Below are 19,633 nucleotides of genomic sequence, written 5' to 3' on the forward strand. Positions count from 1 at the left end.
TGAGTGAAGTCCTGTGATTTTTGTCTTTCTCTGATTGACTAATTTCACTCAGCATAATACCCTCCAGTTCCATTCACGTAGTTGCAAACAGCAAGATTTCATTGTTTTTGATTGCCGAGTAATACTCCATTGTATATATATACCACATTTTTTTTATCCATTCACCCATCGGTGGACATTTGGGCTCTTTCCATACTTTGGCTATTGTTGATAGTACTGCTATAAACATAGGGGTGCATGTATCCCTTGGAAACAGCTCACCTGTATCCCATGGGTAAATGTCTAACAGTGCAATTGCTGGGTCGTAGTGTAGTTCTATTTTTAGTTTTTTGAAGAACCTCCATACTGTTTTCCAGAGTGGCTGTACCAGCTTGCATTCCCAAGAATACTTTACCTTTAAGATCAGAAAAGAAAACACGGATATTAAATTTTACCAGTTACATTCCATATTGTGCTGGAAATTCCAGCCAAAGTAATTGGGGTAGGGGGAGACATTCTGATTGGAAAGGAAAGAGTAAAACTATCTTTATTTGTGGGTGAAATGACCTTATGTGTAGAAAATACTAAGAAACCCACATTAAAGTATTAAAACTAATAGATAATTTAAAAAGGACTCAAAAAACTAATCGATAATTTCAGCAAGATTAGAGGATAAAAAATCAATATGCAAAAATCAATTATATTTGTATATACTAGTAACTAACAATTTCCAAATTAAATTAAGAAATCAATGCAAATTGCCATATCATCAGAAAGAATAAAATACTTATGAATACATTTAACAAAAGATGTGATAAATTTCTATTTTGAGAGCTATAAAATATTGTAGAAGGAAATTAAAGACTTAAATGCATATAAAGACATCCCATGTTCATAGATCAAGACGTTTAATATTGTAAAGAGGACAGTATTCTCAAAATTGATCTGTAATTTTGATGTAAACATTACCAAAATTGCAGTTGGCTGTTTTGCCAGAAATTGAAAGCTGATTCTAAACTTTTTATGTGCACGCAAAGGCCCCAGACTAGCCAACCCAAGCTTGAAAAATAACAAAGTTGAAGGACCCTCATTTCCCAGTTTTCAAAATTTACTCCATAGGGGCACCTTGGTGGCTCAGTTGGTTAAGCATCTGACTCTTGATTTTGGCTCAGGTCTAGACTTCAGGGTCTTGAGATCAAGACCTGAGGTGGCTCTGGCTCTGGGCAGACTGAGGAACTTGCTTAATATTCTCACTCTCCCTCCCTAGCCCCCCATGATTCCATAGCTGGTCCTTTGTGGTGCAATATCCTTCTCTCTCAACAATAACTATATTTATATATATAAATACATATAACTATATATATGTAAAATGTTTACAACATATATAAAATGTTACATATATATGTATGTTGTTGTTACTACAAAGCATTAGTAATAAAGACTGTAATACTAACATAATAAAAGAATATAACAGAGAGTCCCATAATAAACTCTTACAGGTGGTCAACTGATTTTCCTCAAGGGTGCTGAGACAATTCAATGCAGGCAAGATTAGTCTTTTTAACATATGAAGCTACACTTGGAACGCCCACTTGCCAGAGAATGAAGTTATTGCTTGCATTCACTGTATATCCACGTTAAGCTTCCAGTGGATCATAGATCTAAATGTAGGAGCCAAAGCTAGAACTCTCAGGAGTGAAGATAGAACTGTATCTTTGTGATGTTGGGTTAGGGAATGCTTTCTTAGATATGACCCCTCAAGCACAAGAGGCGAAAGAAAAATACATATAGCTCCTATTTCATCAAACTTAAAACTCAGAAAGAAGATAATTTAAGACATTTTGGGTTCCACCCACCCCTAGAGATAACTACTATTCACACTTTTGGCTGTGCTTCATAAATATTTTGTGTGTGTGTTTGTGTGATCATACAATATTATATCTTTTGTTTTGTAGCATGCATATTTTACAGGGTTGAAGGATCTATCATTTTAATGGCTGTGTAGTATTGTATCATATGCATCCCATGCAAATTCATCACATTATTTCCCAGTTTTATATATCATTTATTTCTATATTTTGCTTTTATATTGTAATTGCAGACGCTGTGGGTAGCCTTGAATAAATGACATTTTAACAATTTTTATTAATATATTAGGATGATTTCCCACCAGCACCACTTCTCTGTGAGGATTTAGGATTTTGATTCATATGATGAAAGGTTTACTTTTATTTTTTTAGATTTTATTATGAAACAAATTAAATATAAACACAATGGGAGAAAACAGTATAATAGACCTCCACTTACCCATCCCCACGGCTCACTCATTTCTATTGTCTAGATGTAATTTGACCTCTGAAAGGAATATATTCAAACATTGTATGCCTCTCTCTTTTTTTCTGCTTATTTTTGAGAGAGAGAGAGAGAGAGGGAGAGACAGAGAAAGAAAGAGAATATGAATGGGAGAGGGTCAGAGAGAGAGGAAGACAGAGGATCCTAAACAGGCTCTGTAATGTGGGGCTTGAACTCAGGAACTGAACCATGAGATCATGACCTGAGCCAAAGTCGGATGCTTATATGATTGAGCCACCCAGGAACCCCTGTGTGCCTGTTTTTCACAGAGTACTTCCCCCTTGCTGTGCTTACTTAGAACCTACTAAATGCTGGTTCCTGTATTGTTGTTTATATAGCAGATTTTCTCTTTAATTTCTTACATCTGCTTAAGGGCTATTTTGATGTTACAGGTGAAGAAGTGAGGAAGTGGTTAAACTAAGATGCACAGATAAAATTAGATTTTAGACTCTGAGATCCATCCTGGGTGACCAGTTTGCCCAGTGTGGTCCCAGTTTCAGCTCTGAAGTCCTATATCCCAGGAAGCCCCCTGGGTCCCCGCAGCCCACTCCCAGTCCAAGCCCTTCCCCTGCAGAGTGGCTTAGGATGTGACATTGCAAGAGATCCCTTTTCCAGCTGCTGGATCTTGAAGACAGTGAAAGATTGGTTGTTCCCGTCAGGGAATGGGATATCCTTGGTTTTAGAGTGTTTATGTCCGCATAACGGTGATATTTTATTTTGCAGATCCCTTCATGTGCTTGTGTGCAATGCGGGGGCTTTTGCTCTCCCCTGGAGCCTCACCAAAGATGGCCTGGAGACCACCTTCCAGGTGAATCACCTGGGACACTTCTACCTTGTCCAACTCCTTCAGGATGTCTTATGCCGCTCAGCTCCTGCCCGAGTAGTTGTGGTCTCCTCAGAATCCCATAGGTGGGTTAGAATCTGATATGTTTGGGTTTTTTTTTTTAAAGGTTTGTTTGTTTCTTTGTTTATGAATGAGAGAGAGCACAACAGCAGGGGAGGAGCATAGAGAGAGGGATACAGAGGACCTGAAGCAGGCTCCTCACTGACAGCAGCAAGCCCGACACGGGGCTCGAACTCAGGAACCGAGAGATGGTGACCTGAGCCAAAGTCCGATGCTCACCTGACTGAGCTGCCCAGGTGCCCCAGAATCTGCTGTTTTGTTCCCATGGCCCCTTCCTTGTGCCAGCCAGTGTCCCCCCAAGGCTCTCTTCCTGAAAGTAATTTTCAGTAACGCCACTCAGGTGTATTCAACCTGGCTTCCTTAATTTTTTGATGTCTTTCTGTTTTGGAGATTGTGGAGGGGGGTGACATGGGGGTTTTGTCTCCAGCAATGTAGATGGTTTTCACAACTCTACTTCAAGCCCCTCATTGATTTTGCTTCGAGATGGGATAATAATTGATTAAATCTGAATGCCTGACCTTTATTGATTTGTCATTCAACAACTTCAACACCTCACCAGGAAGAATGTGCAGTTATTCCAGCAGGAGAAACAATGCAATTAAAGACCACGAGATGAAATCCAATTGTTTTATAATGAGAAATTAGGGAATTCAATGCCGACATTAGCTGTGTAATTGTAGAAAGGGAAGTACTGTAGTTAGAACATATTAGAAATCTGGCCATGCCTCTTTTGGTTAAAATTTCAATTAAAACATCAGATGGCACTTCTCTTCCGTTACCATTAGGAGAATATCCAATTGACTAGAAAGGCGTTTGAAAATTTCATCCTATTTTCAGCGTATTTGTTTCTAGAGTTGGATGAACAACTATTTGTCTAAAGAGAGGTGATCGAAGGAGACAAAGGACTCGCCGGGCGAGGCTAGATTTAATGTGTGGGGTGGGGGAGATTTTCCTGGTGTGGTCAGAAGCATTCACTCTTAGCAAAGTAGCTGGAAAAAAAAATAGTGTGCAGGGGCCTATTTTTTCCCCCTTCTTCTCCGTCTTAAGTCCTGAAATGTTTTAGTGACCCAGAATGAAGCTTATTTTTTTAATCACGCTTCCATAAAATGTAACCCCTGGGAAGAGAGAGACCAGCCAAGGGTTAGCCTGAACCCTTTATCACTCCCAAACACAGGGGCTTATAGTAGAAGTGACATACTGCAGATAGATTTACTTTTACCATTTTACATTTATGAGGGCTGAAATGAAAGGAAAATGCCCGTAATAATCCTCCCCCGTGTTAAAAGACACGAAACATCTAGTAATTAGGTGGTAACAAAATCTGGACATCCTTATCTTTGCAAATCACACCAGGTTCATGGAAAAAAAAAAAAAAAAGTGGAGTGGCCCTGCTCAGGAGTGGGGGCCGGCGCGGGAGCGCGAGCTCCGGAAATAAATCTGCCAGTCCCAATCATTTGCCAGATGTGGAGGGCACCACGGGATATGTTTAAATGAGCTGGTATTTAATGGGAGATTATGTTGAATTGTAGCTTCTTGCTTCGCTTTGTAAATCTGTATCTCAAATGGTATTTCATGTGCTGCCTTTGTTCTCTCCTTGACTTCGGCGTAATTCGAGCCTACCTTGGAGATCTGAATCTTAATTTCATTTAACAGAGGAATTGGAAGGAAGGGCCTTGGTCTCCTGAATTAGACCCAGTTTAGTTTAGAGACGAGGACTTCCGGAAATGTGTTATCAGGCCCTCTCCTGTCTGGTGATTGGCCCTAGTTTTCTGCTTTCTGGTCATTCTTTGCACATGTTAAGGGCTATTTTTGTGTGTTTTGTGTGTTTTGCGCGCACACGTGCATGTGTGTGTGTGTGTGTGTTTTACAAAATGCTAATTCCCCCAAGCTGGTTTGTTTATTACACTTGCATGGCCTCCTGTGGTGCCCTAGAGGTAGTGTGAATACTGGGTGCATAGTCCTGGGAAAGCACTCACTCACTGCTCAAGGACCCAGAGCCTTAAACCATGTTGTAAAATGGAAGTGTTGATATCTAATTACCTCCATAAACCTTGGCGGAATCTCTTCGTTGGAGTCAAGACCCCCTGTTAGGGGAAAAATAAAGTCCTATGTTTGCAGAAAATATTATACCAGACTGCCCCCAGGCAAAATATTTATTAGCCTCCCCGTGTCTTCACTGTATTTTAGTTACTTATCTGGAGTCTGAGCGAGTGAATGCAGTTTCTGCATACCTAAAATACATCATATGAAAAGGAGAACTCGACTTCCTTGCTGTGAAAAATTTTCAGATAACAATTAAAATAGAATGAAAAGAGCGGAGGGCTGGCTGAACAACTGTGAATGGCTGCAGCTGTGTTGAGGGCCAAGTTGCTGCGTGCGCACTCACACACACACACACACACACACACACACACACACACACACGTACACAGCTTTGGAGGCAAATTCTGTCCTATTCTTTGAACATACTAGCTTTTGTCTACATAGAATCCAGCCTAATTATTTTTGGTAATTTAAAAATCCTCTGTTAAAAAAAAAATAAGGGAGCAGTATATATAGAAATACAAGACAGAGGTCCCCTCAAACAACAAATGTTGATGTCCAGAGAGCAAAATGGTCACATTTTGCTGTATTGGAAGGAGGATAATTCTATTAAGACATTATTGTGTGGCTTTGTCAATTCTTCAAGTTGAAAATAGAGTCGGCAGCATTTGAAGGGTTGTTTTACTGCCTCTTGAGCAGAGAGGTGAACACAGTCATTTTTCAGGAAGCCCGCCCTGGCTCAGAGGGGTCCCAAGGCTTTCCCCCCTTCCTGCTTTCCAGAGGACTGTCAATACAAGCTAATCAGACCTGAAAAATGGGTTTGCTGCCCAGGAGATCAGCAGGGCAGGAAATCGGGGATCTGCTCATGGATGGGGGCTGCTTGCAAAGCGTGGGCCTCCTATTTCCTAGCTGTGCTTCTCCAACTTGAGAAGCTCCTTCAACTTGGTTCCACCTAATTTCCCATCATGGTGGGTTTTTTTGGTGTGTTTGTTTGTTTGTTTTTGTTTGTTTGTGGGTTTTTTTTGTTTTTTTTGTTTTTTTTTTTTTTTTTGCCTTGTTTCTAGATTAAGGACTAGGAATGAATGCCTTTCCCACCTCTTAGGAGTTTAACTGACCTGGTGCTCCCCACATGAAGGACTTCCGTGTTGTCCTTAAAAACCAAAGCAGGGAATTCATTCTAAACTGTAGAAGTGCCACATGCAAATATTGATGAGGGATATAGAGAACCCAACGGTAATGCTAAATTTTGCCTTTGGAGCAAGGCTCAAAGGAAGCTTGGCACTTAGTTTGGAATTCTGAACCCAGGATCGAACTTTAATTCTCTAATCCTGTATTTAGTCCCTGCTATGCGTTGGGCACTGCAGTAGGCGTGAATACGCTTACTGTCTGCCTTCCAAGAATTCACAGTTCATTGGGGGAGCCAGGTGAGCAAATGGCCTGCACTCTGGCATGGTAAGGACAGAGGCACACAGGACACAGCGCACAGTCCCCAGCATACAGATAAAATGCGAAGATGGCATGACTTGCTTTGTTACCGATGTTGGCAGGGAGGTGCGTAGGGCCATTGAATACTAGGAATATCACCGCTTGGGTCCTGGTGAGTGGGCACCTCATTTCCGTGGAAACAAGTGTTTCAATCTGCTCTGCATGGCTTCTTTCAGTCTGTCCCCCATTGCCACCCAAGAAATCATTGTGACAACAAGCAGTGAAAGAGCTAGTTAGGTAGAGCCTCCTGGAAGAAATGGCACTCAGGCTGGGTTAGGCTAAACACAGATGCCAAGACTGGTTTCCTGCAAAGGTGATGGAAAAAGAGTGGAGAGTAAGAGAAGGATGGTGTTTTCGTCCCATACCATGCAGATGTGGTCTGGATCTTTGATACTATTTCTGCACAGAGTAGGTAGAATCTCTAAGACATGGCCCATACATTGGGTCACTGAGCTGTCAACAGTCTTCTTCTGTAAAACCTTATTACTACGTTGGATTAAAGTTCAGAAATAATAGAACTTCCCTGCATAAATGCATTTTAATTCAATATGCTCGCTTAACTGTAATGGAAAGAAAAAAAAATAAATGTGAAACAAAATAGCATGTTTCTTAACTTGAGAAGGACTACAAGGAGGATAAGTAATCAGATGTGCGTGTCCATGCTTCGGTCACCTCCATTGGGATACTCACAAATGCGGACCATTAACAGGTGTGGCACTGCAGACTGAAATACTCCTGGCATGGAATCAAGCGTCACCTCCCCCCAAAACCCATGAAATCTGAAAGTGCATTCATTCTTCGTATACGTGGCTGTAGGACTACTGTCTTGGAAACGCAGTGGATGTCAAAACTGTGCATATATATAAAAAACACAGCCAGGCTGTAGGCTCAGATAATTATACACGGGCTTTTCATCTGCATGAATGTCCAGCGGGACGATCTTCATGGAGCAAGACTCCGTCTGCATTGCAGGACGTCTACCATCCCCGGCCCCTGCCGGCAGCCATTATCACAATCAGAAAAAGGCCCCCATAAATTTTCAAATTTCCCGCTAAGTTCCAGTGCTTTTGATGATTAAGCTCGCAAGTCTGGGCACTTCCTGTGGTTTGGGGACTTGGAAACAGGCAGCCAACAATTAGTTTCAGGGTCTTGTTGTTGCATCCGTGATAACATTTCTGGCCGTCAGCCTTGTTGATGACTTTAGAGCGGCGATGTCATTTAACACTAGAAATTGGATGTCACTGACTGAGTCCTGGAGAAGGGCTATTTCATTTCCATGAAAATATGAATTTCACCTGTCCCTGGGTTGCTTTTACCTTCCTTGTAGCTCACCCTGAACTACTCATATCCAGGAACAACCAGATTATTCCATGATTTTCATTTTACCTTTTGCTTTTGTTTCCATAGCCAGCACCCAGAGTACTCTCCTTATATTTCCTTATTACTTGGTGCAAATGCTCAGAGTTAATTTAATGAAGGAAACTATGAGGAGTCTTTAACAAGGATGAGATCAACCTCCAGAAAATTCCTTTTGTTATGATCCTTTTTTTCTTTTAGGGCAGTCACTACTTTGCTGTTACTCAAAAGAAAGAAAGAAAGAAAGAAAAAGAAAGAAAGAAAGAGAGAAAGAAAAGAAACAAACAGCTGGTGTTTAATGACTCCGTCAGACCCAATTATAAAACATCAACTACTTACTTTGATTTGTGTATTTCTATGCCATGGGTATACTTAAAAACAGTAGAGTCTGCCAGAACTCATCTGGCTTTGTTTACATTTATCTTTTAAACGTATAAGGCTATTGATGGCACCTCACCAAGGTTATAACCCCTTTATAATCATTAATTTTTAATCTGGAAAAGAGTCTTGGGGGCAGCAAGACTCATCTATATTTACTTGGAGGATCAAATGAAAATATACAGGACTCAAGCGTTGGCTAAAATAACCCAGGAAAGCCCCGTCAAAGGTTAGGAATGTGATATCTTTCTGCTTCCAAAAGCTGTAGCCCTTTATTTAAGATGCTTTTCCATTTAATTTAATTATCCTTGAACTTCCTGTTGAAGGTTTTGAAAAATACACGTTGGAAGCAGGGGGAGTTGAGTGTGTTAAGATTGCCCTATTTTTGAGTTTGGGCCCTTAATGTAGTCTGTCTTCGGATGCTGCCGTTTTATCGTGTCCAGTCACTATTGTCCATTTCTAAGGGAGACTTTGTTTCTACATTTGCCCAGTTGGGTTTTCAGTTGCCTCTGTGGTGGTGTCCTCAGACTTCTAATAAAAATAAAATGCTATTATTATCAGGAGTCAGAGATGGACTGCTTCATGTCATACTTCCTATCTTTTTTTGTTTTGTGTCGCTTAGATTCACAGATATTAACGATTCCTCGGGCAAACCGGACTTCAGCCGCCTTTCTCCATCTAAAAATGACTACTGGGCCATGCTGGCTTACAACCGGTCTAAGCTGTGCAACATTCTCTTCTCCAACGAGCTCCACCGCCGCCTGTCCCCGCGTGGGGTGACGTCGAACGCCGTGCACCCTGGAAACATGTTGTATTCGTCCATTCATCGTAACTGGTGGGTGTACACGCTGCTGTTTACGTTGGCCAGGCCTTTCACCAAGTCCATGGTAAGTGAATGGCTTCTGTCGCCGCCACAGACACCTTCATTTCGCTCTTAATGGACACACGCGTGTTCTTCAGCTTCTCTCCTCCGGTAGTGCCGAGTCTGGTCTTGACAGCCACGTCCTCGGCCCGTTAAAGCCATCAGTGAGGGCTCTCGAACACATTTCAGTTGACTTAGATTATAGCTGTTTCTCTAAAGGCGTCTTGGAGGGCTGGATAGAAAACGTGGTTTTTCCAGTATTGCGTTAAGGATGACTTGAAGTCTTGGTGGAGATGCTTTGCTTTCTTTTGATGTGTTTTTTTTTTTTTTTTAATTGCTGTTATTCAGAAGGCATACTACTTGAAAACCGTGTTTTGTGTCAGTAGGTGAAAAACATGGGTTGGTGACTGTTGAATTATCAGCCGAAGTGATTCCTTTGTTTCAGCTGGGAATCTATAATTGATGTTCTAAATTCTTTTAATGGATGTGAACCTCACCTGGAAAACTTTTTGTCGGTCCCAAGTGCCTTTTATTCTTTACTTCCCCAAAGGTGAGTCCTTTTGGATGAATCACACTTCTGTGGTTAGATTCGGAAGCGTTCACAAAGGTAAATAGGAAGTTTTTACATTTTCGATGGTCGTATAACTGCCGTATCTAGAAACTTCTTCCATGAACACATTTCAACAGGAAGTCTTTTAAATGAGCAATGCACATTTTGCACAGTATATTTGGTATGGTATTTTTTTTCTAAACCATGGGCCTTTAAAAACGCTTGAAATTAGCGCATGCAGATACTATTCCAGTTAACCGACTTGACCTCTAATCCTCAGAAAGGCCCAAACACGTTTTGGCTTCTGAGAGTATCACAAGGTGAATTCATTATCCTGGGAAAATGAGCATGTGGCCTCTGAATAGTCTGCCTTCTTCTCCAGCAGCCATTCCCACTTAACCGTGGGTCAGATACCCAACCACTCTGAGCCTGATTCCTCACGCTTAAAACGGCAATACGGGTTGTTGTGGGGATTGACCCTGATGGGTATGACATTTATAACATTGGGTATGGAATTTCTGTGGTGACTTTCATCTGACTGTGCACTGTGGTAGCCACCTGCCGTATGTGGCTCTGGAGCCCTTGGAAAGTGGCTAAATACAACCGAGAGGCTGAATTTTTCATTGGACTTTACCTTAATTGATTTAGATTTATGTCGCTGCAAGATTGGAAAGCACGGTTAAATAATGTGTCTCGCATGGTGTCTGTGTATAGTAGGTATGTAGTATGATGGTTGTTATTGTTTACATTACCTCCGGAGAGGATTATTTTCCGAAGCGTCATTGTTTGTGTTGCATATAAAGATTACAGAACTAAAGGAGTCTGTAGACCGGAGTCTGCTGGTGGTAGTTGGGTGGACCTCTGTCTCTGTCCCTAGAGGCCCAAGGAGAAGGCAATTGGCAAAGTGGGAAGGGTGTCCAGATGAAGAGAGTCTGGCCTCCGACACGTACATCTGGTCTCCCAGGAGCCATAGTAGAATGAACTTTCCATGTTCTGGGCCCCCAGTAACGAAAAACAGCATCTTTTCTATGCCATGATGCACTTTTTTGGATAAGCATATAGATGATAAAGACTATGAAATATGTATGTAGGTTTAGATTTTTAGGACATTCTTTTTTCTAATCGTGTTTTGATATATTTAGGTGTCCGGTGGTATTCTTGGCCATCAGAGTTCCCTGGCTAGGTTTATAAAGACGTGGAATGGGAACGAATTTGTCAAAGTCACAGACAGTTGCTTCTTCACAACATAGACATTTAGGACTGTGTGTATGTGGACTGTGTGTGTGTGTGTGGACTGTGTGTATGCGGGAGAGATATCAGCATGATGGGGCTATGTCACTGGCAGGACAGACCAGGCTCACTGGAAAGGTCACCTTGTGTTTTATCCTCCCGTACGTGGCTTGACGCTACTTCCGTCATGAGAAGACATTTGTTTTGTGGATGCGGAGTGTCCTTCTCCCTTTTTCAACACACATTTATTTTTGGACATAAGCCACATAGTCGCATCCCCATTGTCACCCCCTGTGAAAGCTGGATTCCTCAATGCCCACGAAGAAGCTTAGCATAAATGCAGCGTCCTCATCGCCAGGGGGCCGTTTGTGCTGCACCGATGTGTCTGCGTGTCACTCCAGCAGTGTCTCCTTTTGACATGAGTGTTGCTGGGGTACCCATCGCATCGCCCAAGGTCACGGAATGGAGGAGCACAGCCCACCCTTGTGCTCGGAAGCCCTGCCTTTGCTTCTCCACCGTAGCTGGCTCCCTTAAGTATTAAACAGCAGTATTCTAATATCAACGTCCCTTTTTTATTTGCTGTGACTTGCTGTGACTACGGTGATTTTAGTTACAGTAATTAGGTCACCCTTCATGGAGTCAGGCTATTTTAAGTGCCTCTTTAAGGAATATTGTTGCAGATCAGTAATTTTACAATTGGATGTTCTTGTGCAACTTTATTAAATGTAATCTGTCTTTTAAATGTTGCCCTTTTACAGTTATACATTTCTAATTGTTGCTGTAAATGCATTATCACTTTGAAATTAATTAATTTTTCCATTTTGGCTGCCTGCAGTATAATAATCACTAATGAGAAACTCATAGGGATTAATCTCAGCACAGCGACCCCTACTGGTAAGGCTGTGTCTTTGGCACCGCGTCCCGTTGAGGTCTGGAGGGTAGGACAAGTGTTTGAGGAGTCTGTGGGGGAAGCGTTTGTTTCCTTTCCCTCCAACTTGTGTAAAAATAAAAATAACTCATACCAATGGGAATAGGATTTTTTTAAAGTAATCTTTACACCCATTGTGGGGCTTGAACTCACAACCCCCAAATCAAGAGTCACATGCTCTTCCTATTGAACAAGCCAGGCGTCCGGGGAATAGGATTGTTTTAAAATATTGTTTAAAAAATATGCAGGACTCTAGTTCCTATTGAAACATCTTAAAGCTTGGTGGGAGCTTTTTGATAATGAAGTCACATCCACCATGGCTATGTTATACATTATTTTCTTGTCTCCCTAGCTTTCTTTTATGCAATTAACTACTCTAAAATTGTATTTTGCATATGTGTGCATGAATATATACTGTAAGGATATATAAAGTGCTCATACCTTGGTATTTCTCCAAGGAACTTAATTCACAAAACCAGGCCTATTGGATTATTGGGTGATAGAAGAGATTTCCAATTTTGGCTATTGGCAGTCGTTGCCACTTGGTGACTTTAGACTCCTGCTGTGCTCCCTAGCTTTCTTTTATGCAATTAAAATACTCTAAAATTGTATTTTGCATATGTGTGCATGAATATATACTGTAAGGATATATAAAGTGCTCATACCTTGGTATTTCTCCAAGAAACTTAATTCACAAAACCAGGCCTATTGTATTATTGGGTGATAGAAGAGATTTCCAATTTTGGCTATTGGCAATCGTTGCCACTTGGTGACTTTAGACTCCTGCTGTGCCCCGAGGTAGGATGTGACTTTGCACCTTAGTCCAGACCCTGTGATGCTTTAATTCCTCACAACGGTTCCACACAATGCTAGAATGATTATCCTCCCTGGTAGTCAAGGAACACAGAGAACTCACCCACGTTGCCTTGAGACCCTTCACCGGCTCCTCCCAAGTACATTTGCCTTGTCTGATGCACCACAGCGTCCCCACTGTGTAGATCTCCTCGTGCCGTTATTGTTTCCTTTTTAAAATGCTTGAGAGTAAGTACCTTCATGAACTTAACCCTCGGCCTTTTTTTTTTTTTTTTTTTTTTGCTTTTGCTTTTTTTGCCCCACGTAAACTTTCAGTTCTGGTAAACAACGCATTAGCTCGAGTTCCTAGGTCCAAGCCAGCCCTTTGCGGATCGGTATGTAAATTTGAAGCTGAGCTCTGTCACGTGCCTCTGAGGGTGTTTTGTGTGACCAAATATTTATGTTGGCAGGTAACGGTAGAAAGAATATCATGTGTTAGGGTAGCAGGAGCTTAGCAGATGTTTTAGGGAGCTGCGTTTTCAAATCATTTTACATTAAAAAATGGCTCGAGTTTGTCGAACTTCTGGAATGATTGAGTTACGTTTCCTGTGGCCGTGTAGAGGCAGTCATTGGGCTGAGTTTTAACAGATGTGCGGCCACCCCGCTAATGGATGGATCTGCACCACCGGTCCTGTTGCAAAGTTATAAATTATAACTAGAAAAAGCACAAGATGCCATTCTTCTAACCTTCGCGAAAGCCAAGCTGGGTAATTCTGCCCTTGAACGACCCGCCGCAGGGTGATTTATAGTTGTATAATTTAAAACATAATGAAGGAGATAATAGATGTTGATTTGTTCTTTAAATTAGTGTTTTAGAAAAATACTTCTCCTCCCCCCTCCCCCCACTTTTAAATACCTGCAGCTGACTACACTCCAGATATTATCAAGGACAAAGCCCCGTTGGAATCTTTACCCGTGCATTGGAGGAGAAGGCAAGGGCCTTTTCCTGGGCTGGGAGGAGGAGATAGAGTTTTCAAAGTAGAAATTTCAGAATATTCCTCACTAATGTAAATGCTGGGGGACTCCCCAGTGAGGGTTGAGTTCTCTGGCTGCTTTGCCTTTGCCAGTCCAGATATGTTAGAAAACTAGACTCCTACGACCCCGCCGTGGCTGGGCCGCACTTGACCTTTCCTGCAGAACCCCACAGGAGGACCTGTTGGCAGTGCTCTTCCTGCTGAGGTCACATAGCCGCTATCTCACACGTTGTGCTTGCTTTCCAGGATTATCATTGGCATTGGTTTTATTAGTCACCTCTGATTCCGTCCAGAGCTCAAAAGTTAACAGTGTTTGCTCAAGGTACAGCCCAAGGGATATGGTAGAGCGAAAAAGAGCAAAGCATTTAGAACCATCAGGACTGTATTCAAAACTCAGCGTTTCCACCTCTTGTGATTATATAACTTTGAAATGATGCATCCTTTGTGAGGTTCACAGTCTACATCACTGTTCATGTTTTGGGCTGTGAGTTAATACTGCCCAATTAAAAATCTTTGGAATAATATTGGTTTGTTTTTCTCATGTATCCCGAAATCCAGGGGCTGTTAGGGGTGTGTTTGGCTACTTTTAGGCAGCTTCTTTGTGCTTGTGTTAGCTTTTCCCTCATGCTTATAAGATGGCTCCAGTAGCAGCAACCATTGCATCCTACGTGATGAGGTCTGAAGGCACAATGGGAGGGATGGGACTCCTCCTTGCATACCTCCCTTCTTTATCAAGGAAGAGAGCATTCCATCCCCGAGCATTCCACCTCAGAACTGTCTTCGGGAGCGCTTTGCTTCAGCTCCCACTGGCCAGGGTTCAGAGTCCTTTGTCCATAGCCGTGGTGCAAGGGAGGCTGGGAAAGTGCATTTCTGGCATTTTGTGTCTCTAGGGTTGGAGGTGAGATTGGTGGCAGAGAAAATGGATGGCACGATGGCTTTTGAGCAGGCTCTGGTGAATGAGTGTGCCTATAGTTTTTCTCCTCTGTCAGGTGGGAATCCTGTCTTTCTTAGGGGGTCACTGTGAAAGCACGTGAGAATTGAATGAAGGGAGCATGGCCTTGTCCGGTCCCCTTCTATGCAGCGAGCTTTACCTCAATCTCATTGGAGCTCATTCTCCTTCCTTCTCGAGGATGCTAAAGCATACTTCCTTTAGTCTAAAACCCTCCCTTTCCTCCAGGTGTAGTTACTTTCTACTCGTCCTTCAAAGCTCAATCCAAACATCACAGCCCAAGGAAGCATTAGATCAGAATGTGGTCAAGACTCCCTTTCTGTGCCCTCCTAAGGGCTGGTTCTCAGAATACTGTCTGACACGCAGTAGTCCTCCATAAACATGTGCCGAATGAACGAATGAAGGACGCCCAGAAATTCTCCTACAGATCACTGGAAACAAACACAATTTAGAAAAATAATCTGTGCTGTTCTGTGTTTAATGCCTTTCTCTCCCTCTCTTGAAAGTGCTGTTTTTGCATTCACACCACTGTATCCCTGGTCCATAAAGTAAATGCTCAGTAAATATTTGTAAATGAATAAATGAAAGACGATTAGGTGCTTAATGAATGACAGTCATTAAGGCATTCCTTATCATTACTCTATCTGAGGAGGGCAGAGCACCGCAGTTCACCATGTGCAGATAGAGAAGCGGATGAGGCTAGGGGGGCCGGCCTGCATCCCACAGCTAGTACGCAGGAGAGCTGGGACCAGAACCCAGGCCCCCCACTCTCCCGGCCAAGTGCCGGATAAGGGGTCTGCCAGAGGGGTGTGTGTGGAGGGAAACCCTAAGGAGAGAACCGGAAGGCGTGGGGAAGACAGGCTGTAAAGCTGGGTGAGACCCTGGCTCTCCCTCCCACCTTACCTCTTGGGCACATTTTCTAAGCTGATTGAGATTCATGAACTGGAACGTTCGACCTACCTCAGGGGTTCTTGTTGAGGATTGAAGGAGCTTAGGAGTATGCTGCATCTAGAATGTGCTCGATGCTCAACAAACACTAAGTGGTATCACTGTTACAACTGACACGCATTGAGAGTTGATGAGCAGGACGACACAGCACACAGAACACGCTAGATGCTCAATAAATATTTATCATTGTTGTCATCATCATGTCTTCGGGCGAGTGACGGGTCACTTCCCTTCCCCTCGAGTCGATGCCTGTCCTCCCAGTGACGGCTCTGGGTCTGTTCCTGAAGGTCTCATACCCCCTCGAGCCCTGAGCACAGAAACACCACCCACCAGCCCGAGGAACACGCAGAATGGCCGCCGGGACTCGACGGGTTTCCGTGGTGCGTATCTCAAGCCCTCCCGGCTGCCTGTTTGAAGCCACCAACCGCACACTTAGCTTTGAGGGAAGATCAGCCCTTTCTTGGTGAAGACAAAGACAAGGGAAGTACGCGTGGCTCTGTGAGGCCACAGCCTCTCTTCCTGGCATCTTCTCTGCCTGGCTTTTCAGCGTTTCAAGTCTGGTTAGGCCTTTGTTCCCGAATGAGGACTCCAGAGGGGGGGGAGAAGTGACGATCTGGCCTTAATATGTGTGACAAATTATTTAATGAACATTTAGCCAAGATTTGAAATTCCCCTAGCTTTATCTTCCTCGCCTCCCTTTCTTCTGCACCCCTGCCGGCATTTTGGTAACGCGTGGCCTCATCCCCGCTCCCTCGCTAGCCCTTTTATTGCTTTTAAGTCCGTGGTGCCGCCTTTGATCCTCCCCTCTCGGTTTCCTTTTCTCCAATTTCATGCTTTTTTCCAGCGGGTTTTGGCTGCAGTGCAGCGTAGACGTCGGAGGCCAGCACGATGAGACAGACGCCAGGAGCTTGCGTGGCCCCGTGACAGCACTTCTGCCACGTGTCCTCTGTGGACGTTGATTTTTGTGTCACTCACCGGACGCGCTGATCGTTCCTTGGGAGGGGGGCGGTTCATGTGCGTTTTTGGCAGCAGTAAAAAGAACTCAGATCCCGTGTTCTGAGTTGTAGAGAACCTGAAACCCACACCCGCCCCCGCCCCTTCTTGAGACACTAAGAAAATCAGTTCCGGTGGTCGTGTCACATGCAAAGGTACTCGGGGCCAGGCTCCAGGCTCTGGGTCTTACGTCTTTATGTGCCTTGTCTCACTTAATGGCATCTTAGAGTTTGCTGTCATCAAACAATCGTGTGTCTCTGAGCACATCATTTGCCCTCTCTGCGCCTCAGTTGTGTCATCTGTAAAATGAGTCTTTTGACCAGATTAGTCAAATTAGTCCCGTGGCTTATGTGGCTTACGGATTTTAGAGAATGGGTATAATCTGAAAGGAAGTAAGAAAGGGATACTAATGTAGGTTTGTACCTTTTTATCCCGAAAACATGAAAAACAAACCCACCACCATTGACTTTCAGCACCGTTTTTTAAGGAATGGGTATTTTAACGCCAAAAAGTATAAACAGGACCCGACTTGTGGACCCAAAAGCAGACCTCGCAGTGGACGACGTTTGACTTCAGGAAAACTCCTGATGGTGTCACTGCTGTGTTGTTCTTGAAAGTCCTGGGCCTGCACTTGGGAATGACCGGCCCAGAAGACCCCACAGGTCCAGACTCGCGGGAAAGCTAACTGTGTCTCACTTCATTGTCATGAACCCAAGGTGAGACCGTCAGAAACGCGGACCTACCTAGACTCCCCAGAGCTGAGTAAAGCACAGTGCAGGGACGCGAGGTTTGAATCTGGGTATAAGCTGACCTAGTGTAGGTGATTTTTTTCCCCCCACAAGCACCTGTTTCAGCCTGTGCACTTTTATACATATGACACCCCATCTACTTCCGTCCCGGTTTCTGTGGGTTTGGAACCCCGGGCATGGCTTCACGGGGCTGCCTGCTTCCGGGTCGGCTCCCAGACCGCACTTACTGGGTGAGCCAGATTGAAACCATCTCAAGGCTCAGCTGGAGAGGGGTCCACTTCCAGGGTCCCGTGCTGGTTCGCAGGATTCAGCTCCCTGTGGCCCAGTAGACTGGGTCTCTCTGGTTCCTCCCTGGCCATGCGCTGGATGCCTCTTTCTCCCTTCCTTGCTGCCCAGGCCTCCCCACCGTGGCGGCTTGTTTCATCAGAGTGCAGAAGCCGAGGAGGAAACAGTCTGTCAGCGTGATGAAGTCCCAGTCCTTCGCAACCTTACCGCAGAAGTGACACCTCACTACTTTGGCCCTTCTGTTTGTTAGAAGCAAGTCCCTGGGTGGGACCCGCATTCACAGAGAGAGGATTTCACTGCGGCGTGGAGACCGGGAGGCAGGGAGCACTGTGAGGCTGTCACACTTTACAAGTCCAGTTTCGTTGGTTTTTTCCAGTGCCTTTTGGTGACAAATTTGCTTCCAGGCTTCGATATGTCCTGGCCTCGCGTCATGGCAGTCCTGACTGACACGCTTCTGTCTGCCTTGCTGTTCTGCTCGGGTCCTTTCTACGTTCTTGTGTTCTTCCCTCTTTCTGGGCTGCAAGAGGTACCAGATGCCCCCACTTTGTTTTTTATATATTTATGCATTTCTGCCTCACGGTGGGAGATAAGATTTAGTCTTTTAATAAGAGAGCTTATGGAAAAAATAAAGAAACGTGTGGATTATGTTTCCGAAAGTCAAGTATTTATTTTCTTGCTTCTTTAGTAGAGGGGGCCATGTTAATCGATGGCCCAAATTTTCTTCCTAAAGAAACGTGTGTTGCCGAGTTTTGATTCAAGTTTCAAAAATTGGCCAGAGAACTTGGACTTTTTTTTTTTTTAAAGCCATAAAGCTAGATAAAATTCAGCAAGCATTTCAAAGTCCACGTAGAATATTATTCTCGTTGCAGTCTATGTATAGTCTCTAGGATTTGTTGTTTCAGTTTTGGGGTTTATTATTTTTTGTTTTTCAGCAGCAATATAAGGGGAAGAAACACTTTCATTTTGCTGTTTTCAGAAAATATTGTAGAGATTGATTTTGAATGTGTTCATGTTATAAAACCTCTCCTTTAGAAAGTATAATAAGTAAAATATCTTACTTAGTAATATTCTAATATTCCCCTGTGAAATATCATGCTTTTTTTTCTTTTTTTTTTACTGAGATGGGGCTTTTGTTTCGCCACATACTGCCTTCTACACTGCTTGAGACATTTCATCTCCAAGTTTCATAGGATGGGGTCTCTTTAATCATTTACATTTTGAAAAAAAAAAGAAAGTGAAATATTCTTTAAGAAGCCAAAGTAATCCACGGGAATGTATGGTGTTTGTTCAGCTGGATATGTTATTTATTTGAAGTACTGAGAGAAATCTCTTCTGACTGCTCAAAAAAGGGAAGAATAAACAGTAAGAGTGTCCAAGTAATCTGAGCTAGAAGGTCCCTCCTTTCACAGAAAAGTTATAAAAAGTATATTTGCCAGATCCAAAAAAAATACTGTATATCAACTACTGAGACCTGCACAATGTTTTCTTAGTATTCTCACTCTTCAGAAGAAAGAAAAAAAAAAAACAACTGTAAAATCTGGGAACTTAAATTTTTTTTTTTTTGATATTTTAATATTCCTCAGCAGGTGAATACAATAAGTCTGTTTTTCCTTCTTAGAGCGTAGCATCTCCTGTTGGCTTTTGGGTGTGTTATGTGTCACTTGTGTCTTTGTTGACTCTCTATACCTATAAATGACCACGTAATGAAATTTGTGGGCCTAACATCTCAGCATTAACTCTGAGTACATTTCCTATAAAGAAGGCATTAAGAAGATGTTTAAAAGAAAAAAAAATTACAACGTATTTCAAAAGAATT

At 43.0% G+C, this 19,633-nt stretch overlaps 1 protein-coding gene across 1 annotated transcript in view; it reads left to right on the top strand.

Moving 5' to 3' along the window:
• The window catches only part of WWOX (WW domain containing oxidoreductase), a 301,000-nt gene extending 289,225 nt beyond the window's left edge, over positions 1-11,775 (top strand). The window contains exons 7-9 of the mRNA XM_019413216.2: positions 3,055-3,240; positions 9,120-9,384; positions 11,544-11,775. Of these exons, the coding sequence (XP_019268761.2) occupies positions 3,055-3,240; positions 9,120-9,384; positions 11,544-11,561 (469 nt within the window). The 3' untranslated portion in view covers positions 11,562-11,775. The remainder of the gene's footprint in view (positions 1-3,054; positions 3,241-9,119; positions 9,385-11,543) is intronic.
• The last annotated feature ends 7,858 nt before the right edge of the window (positions 11,776-19,633 follow it).

The sequence above is a fragment of the Panthera pardus genome, unplaced genomic scaffold (assembly GCF_024362965.1).
Source record: "Panthera pardus isolate Hobbes unplaced genomic scaffold, ASM2436296v1 HiC_scaffold_19, whole genome shotgun sequence".
Classification (NCBI taxonomy): Eukaryota; Metazoa; Chordata; class Mammalia; order Carnivora; family Felidae; genus Panthera; species Panthera pardus.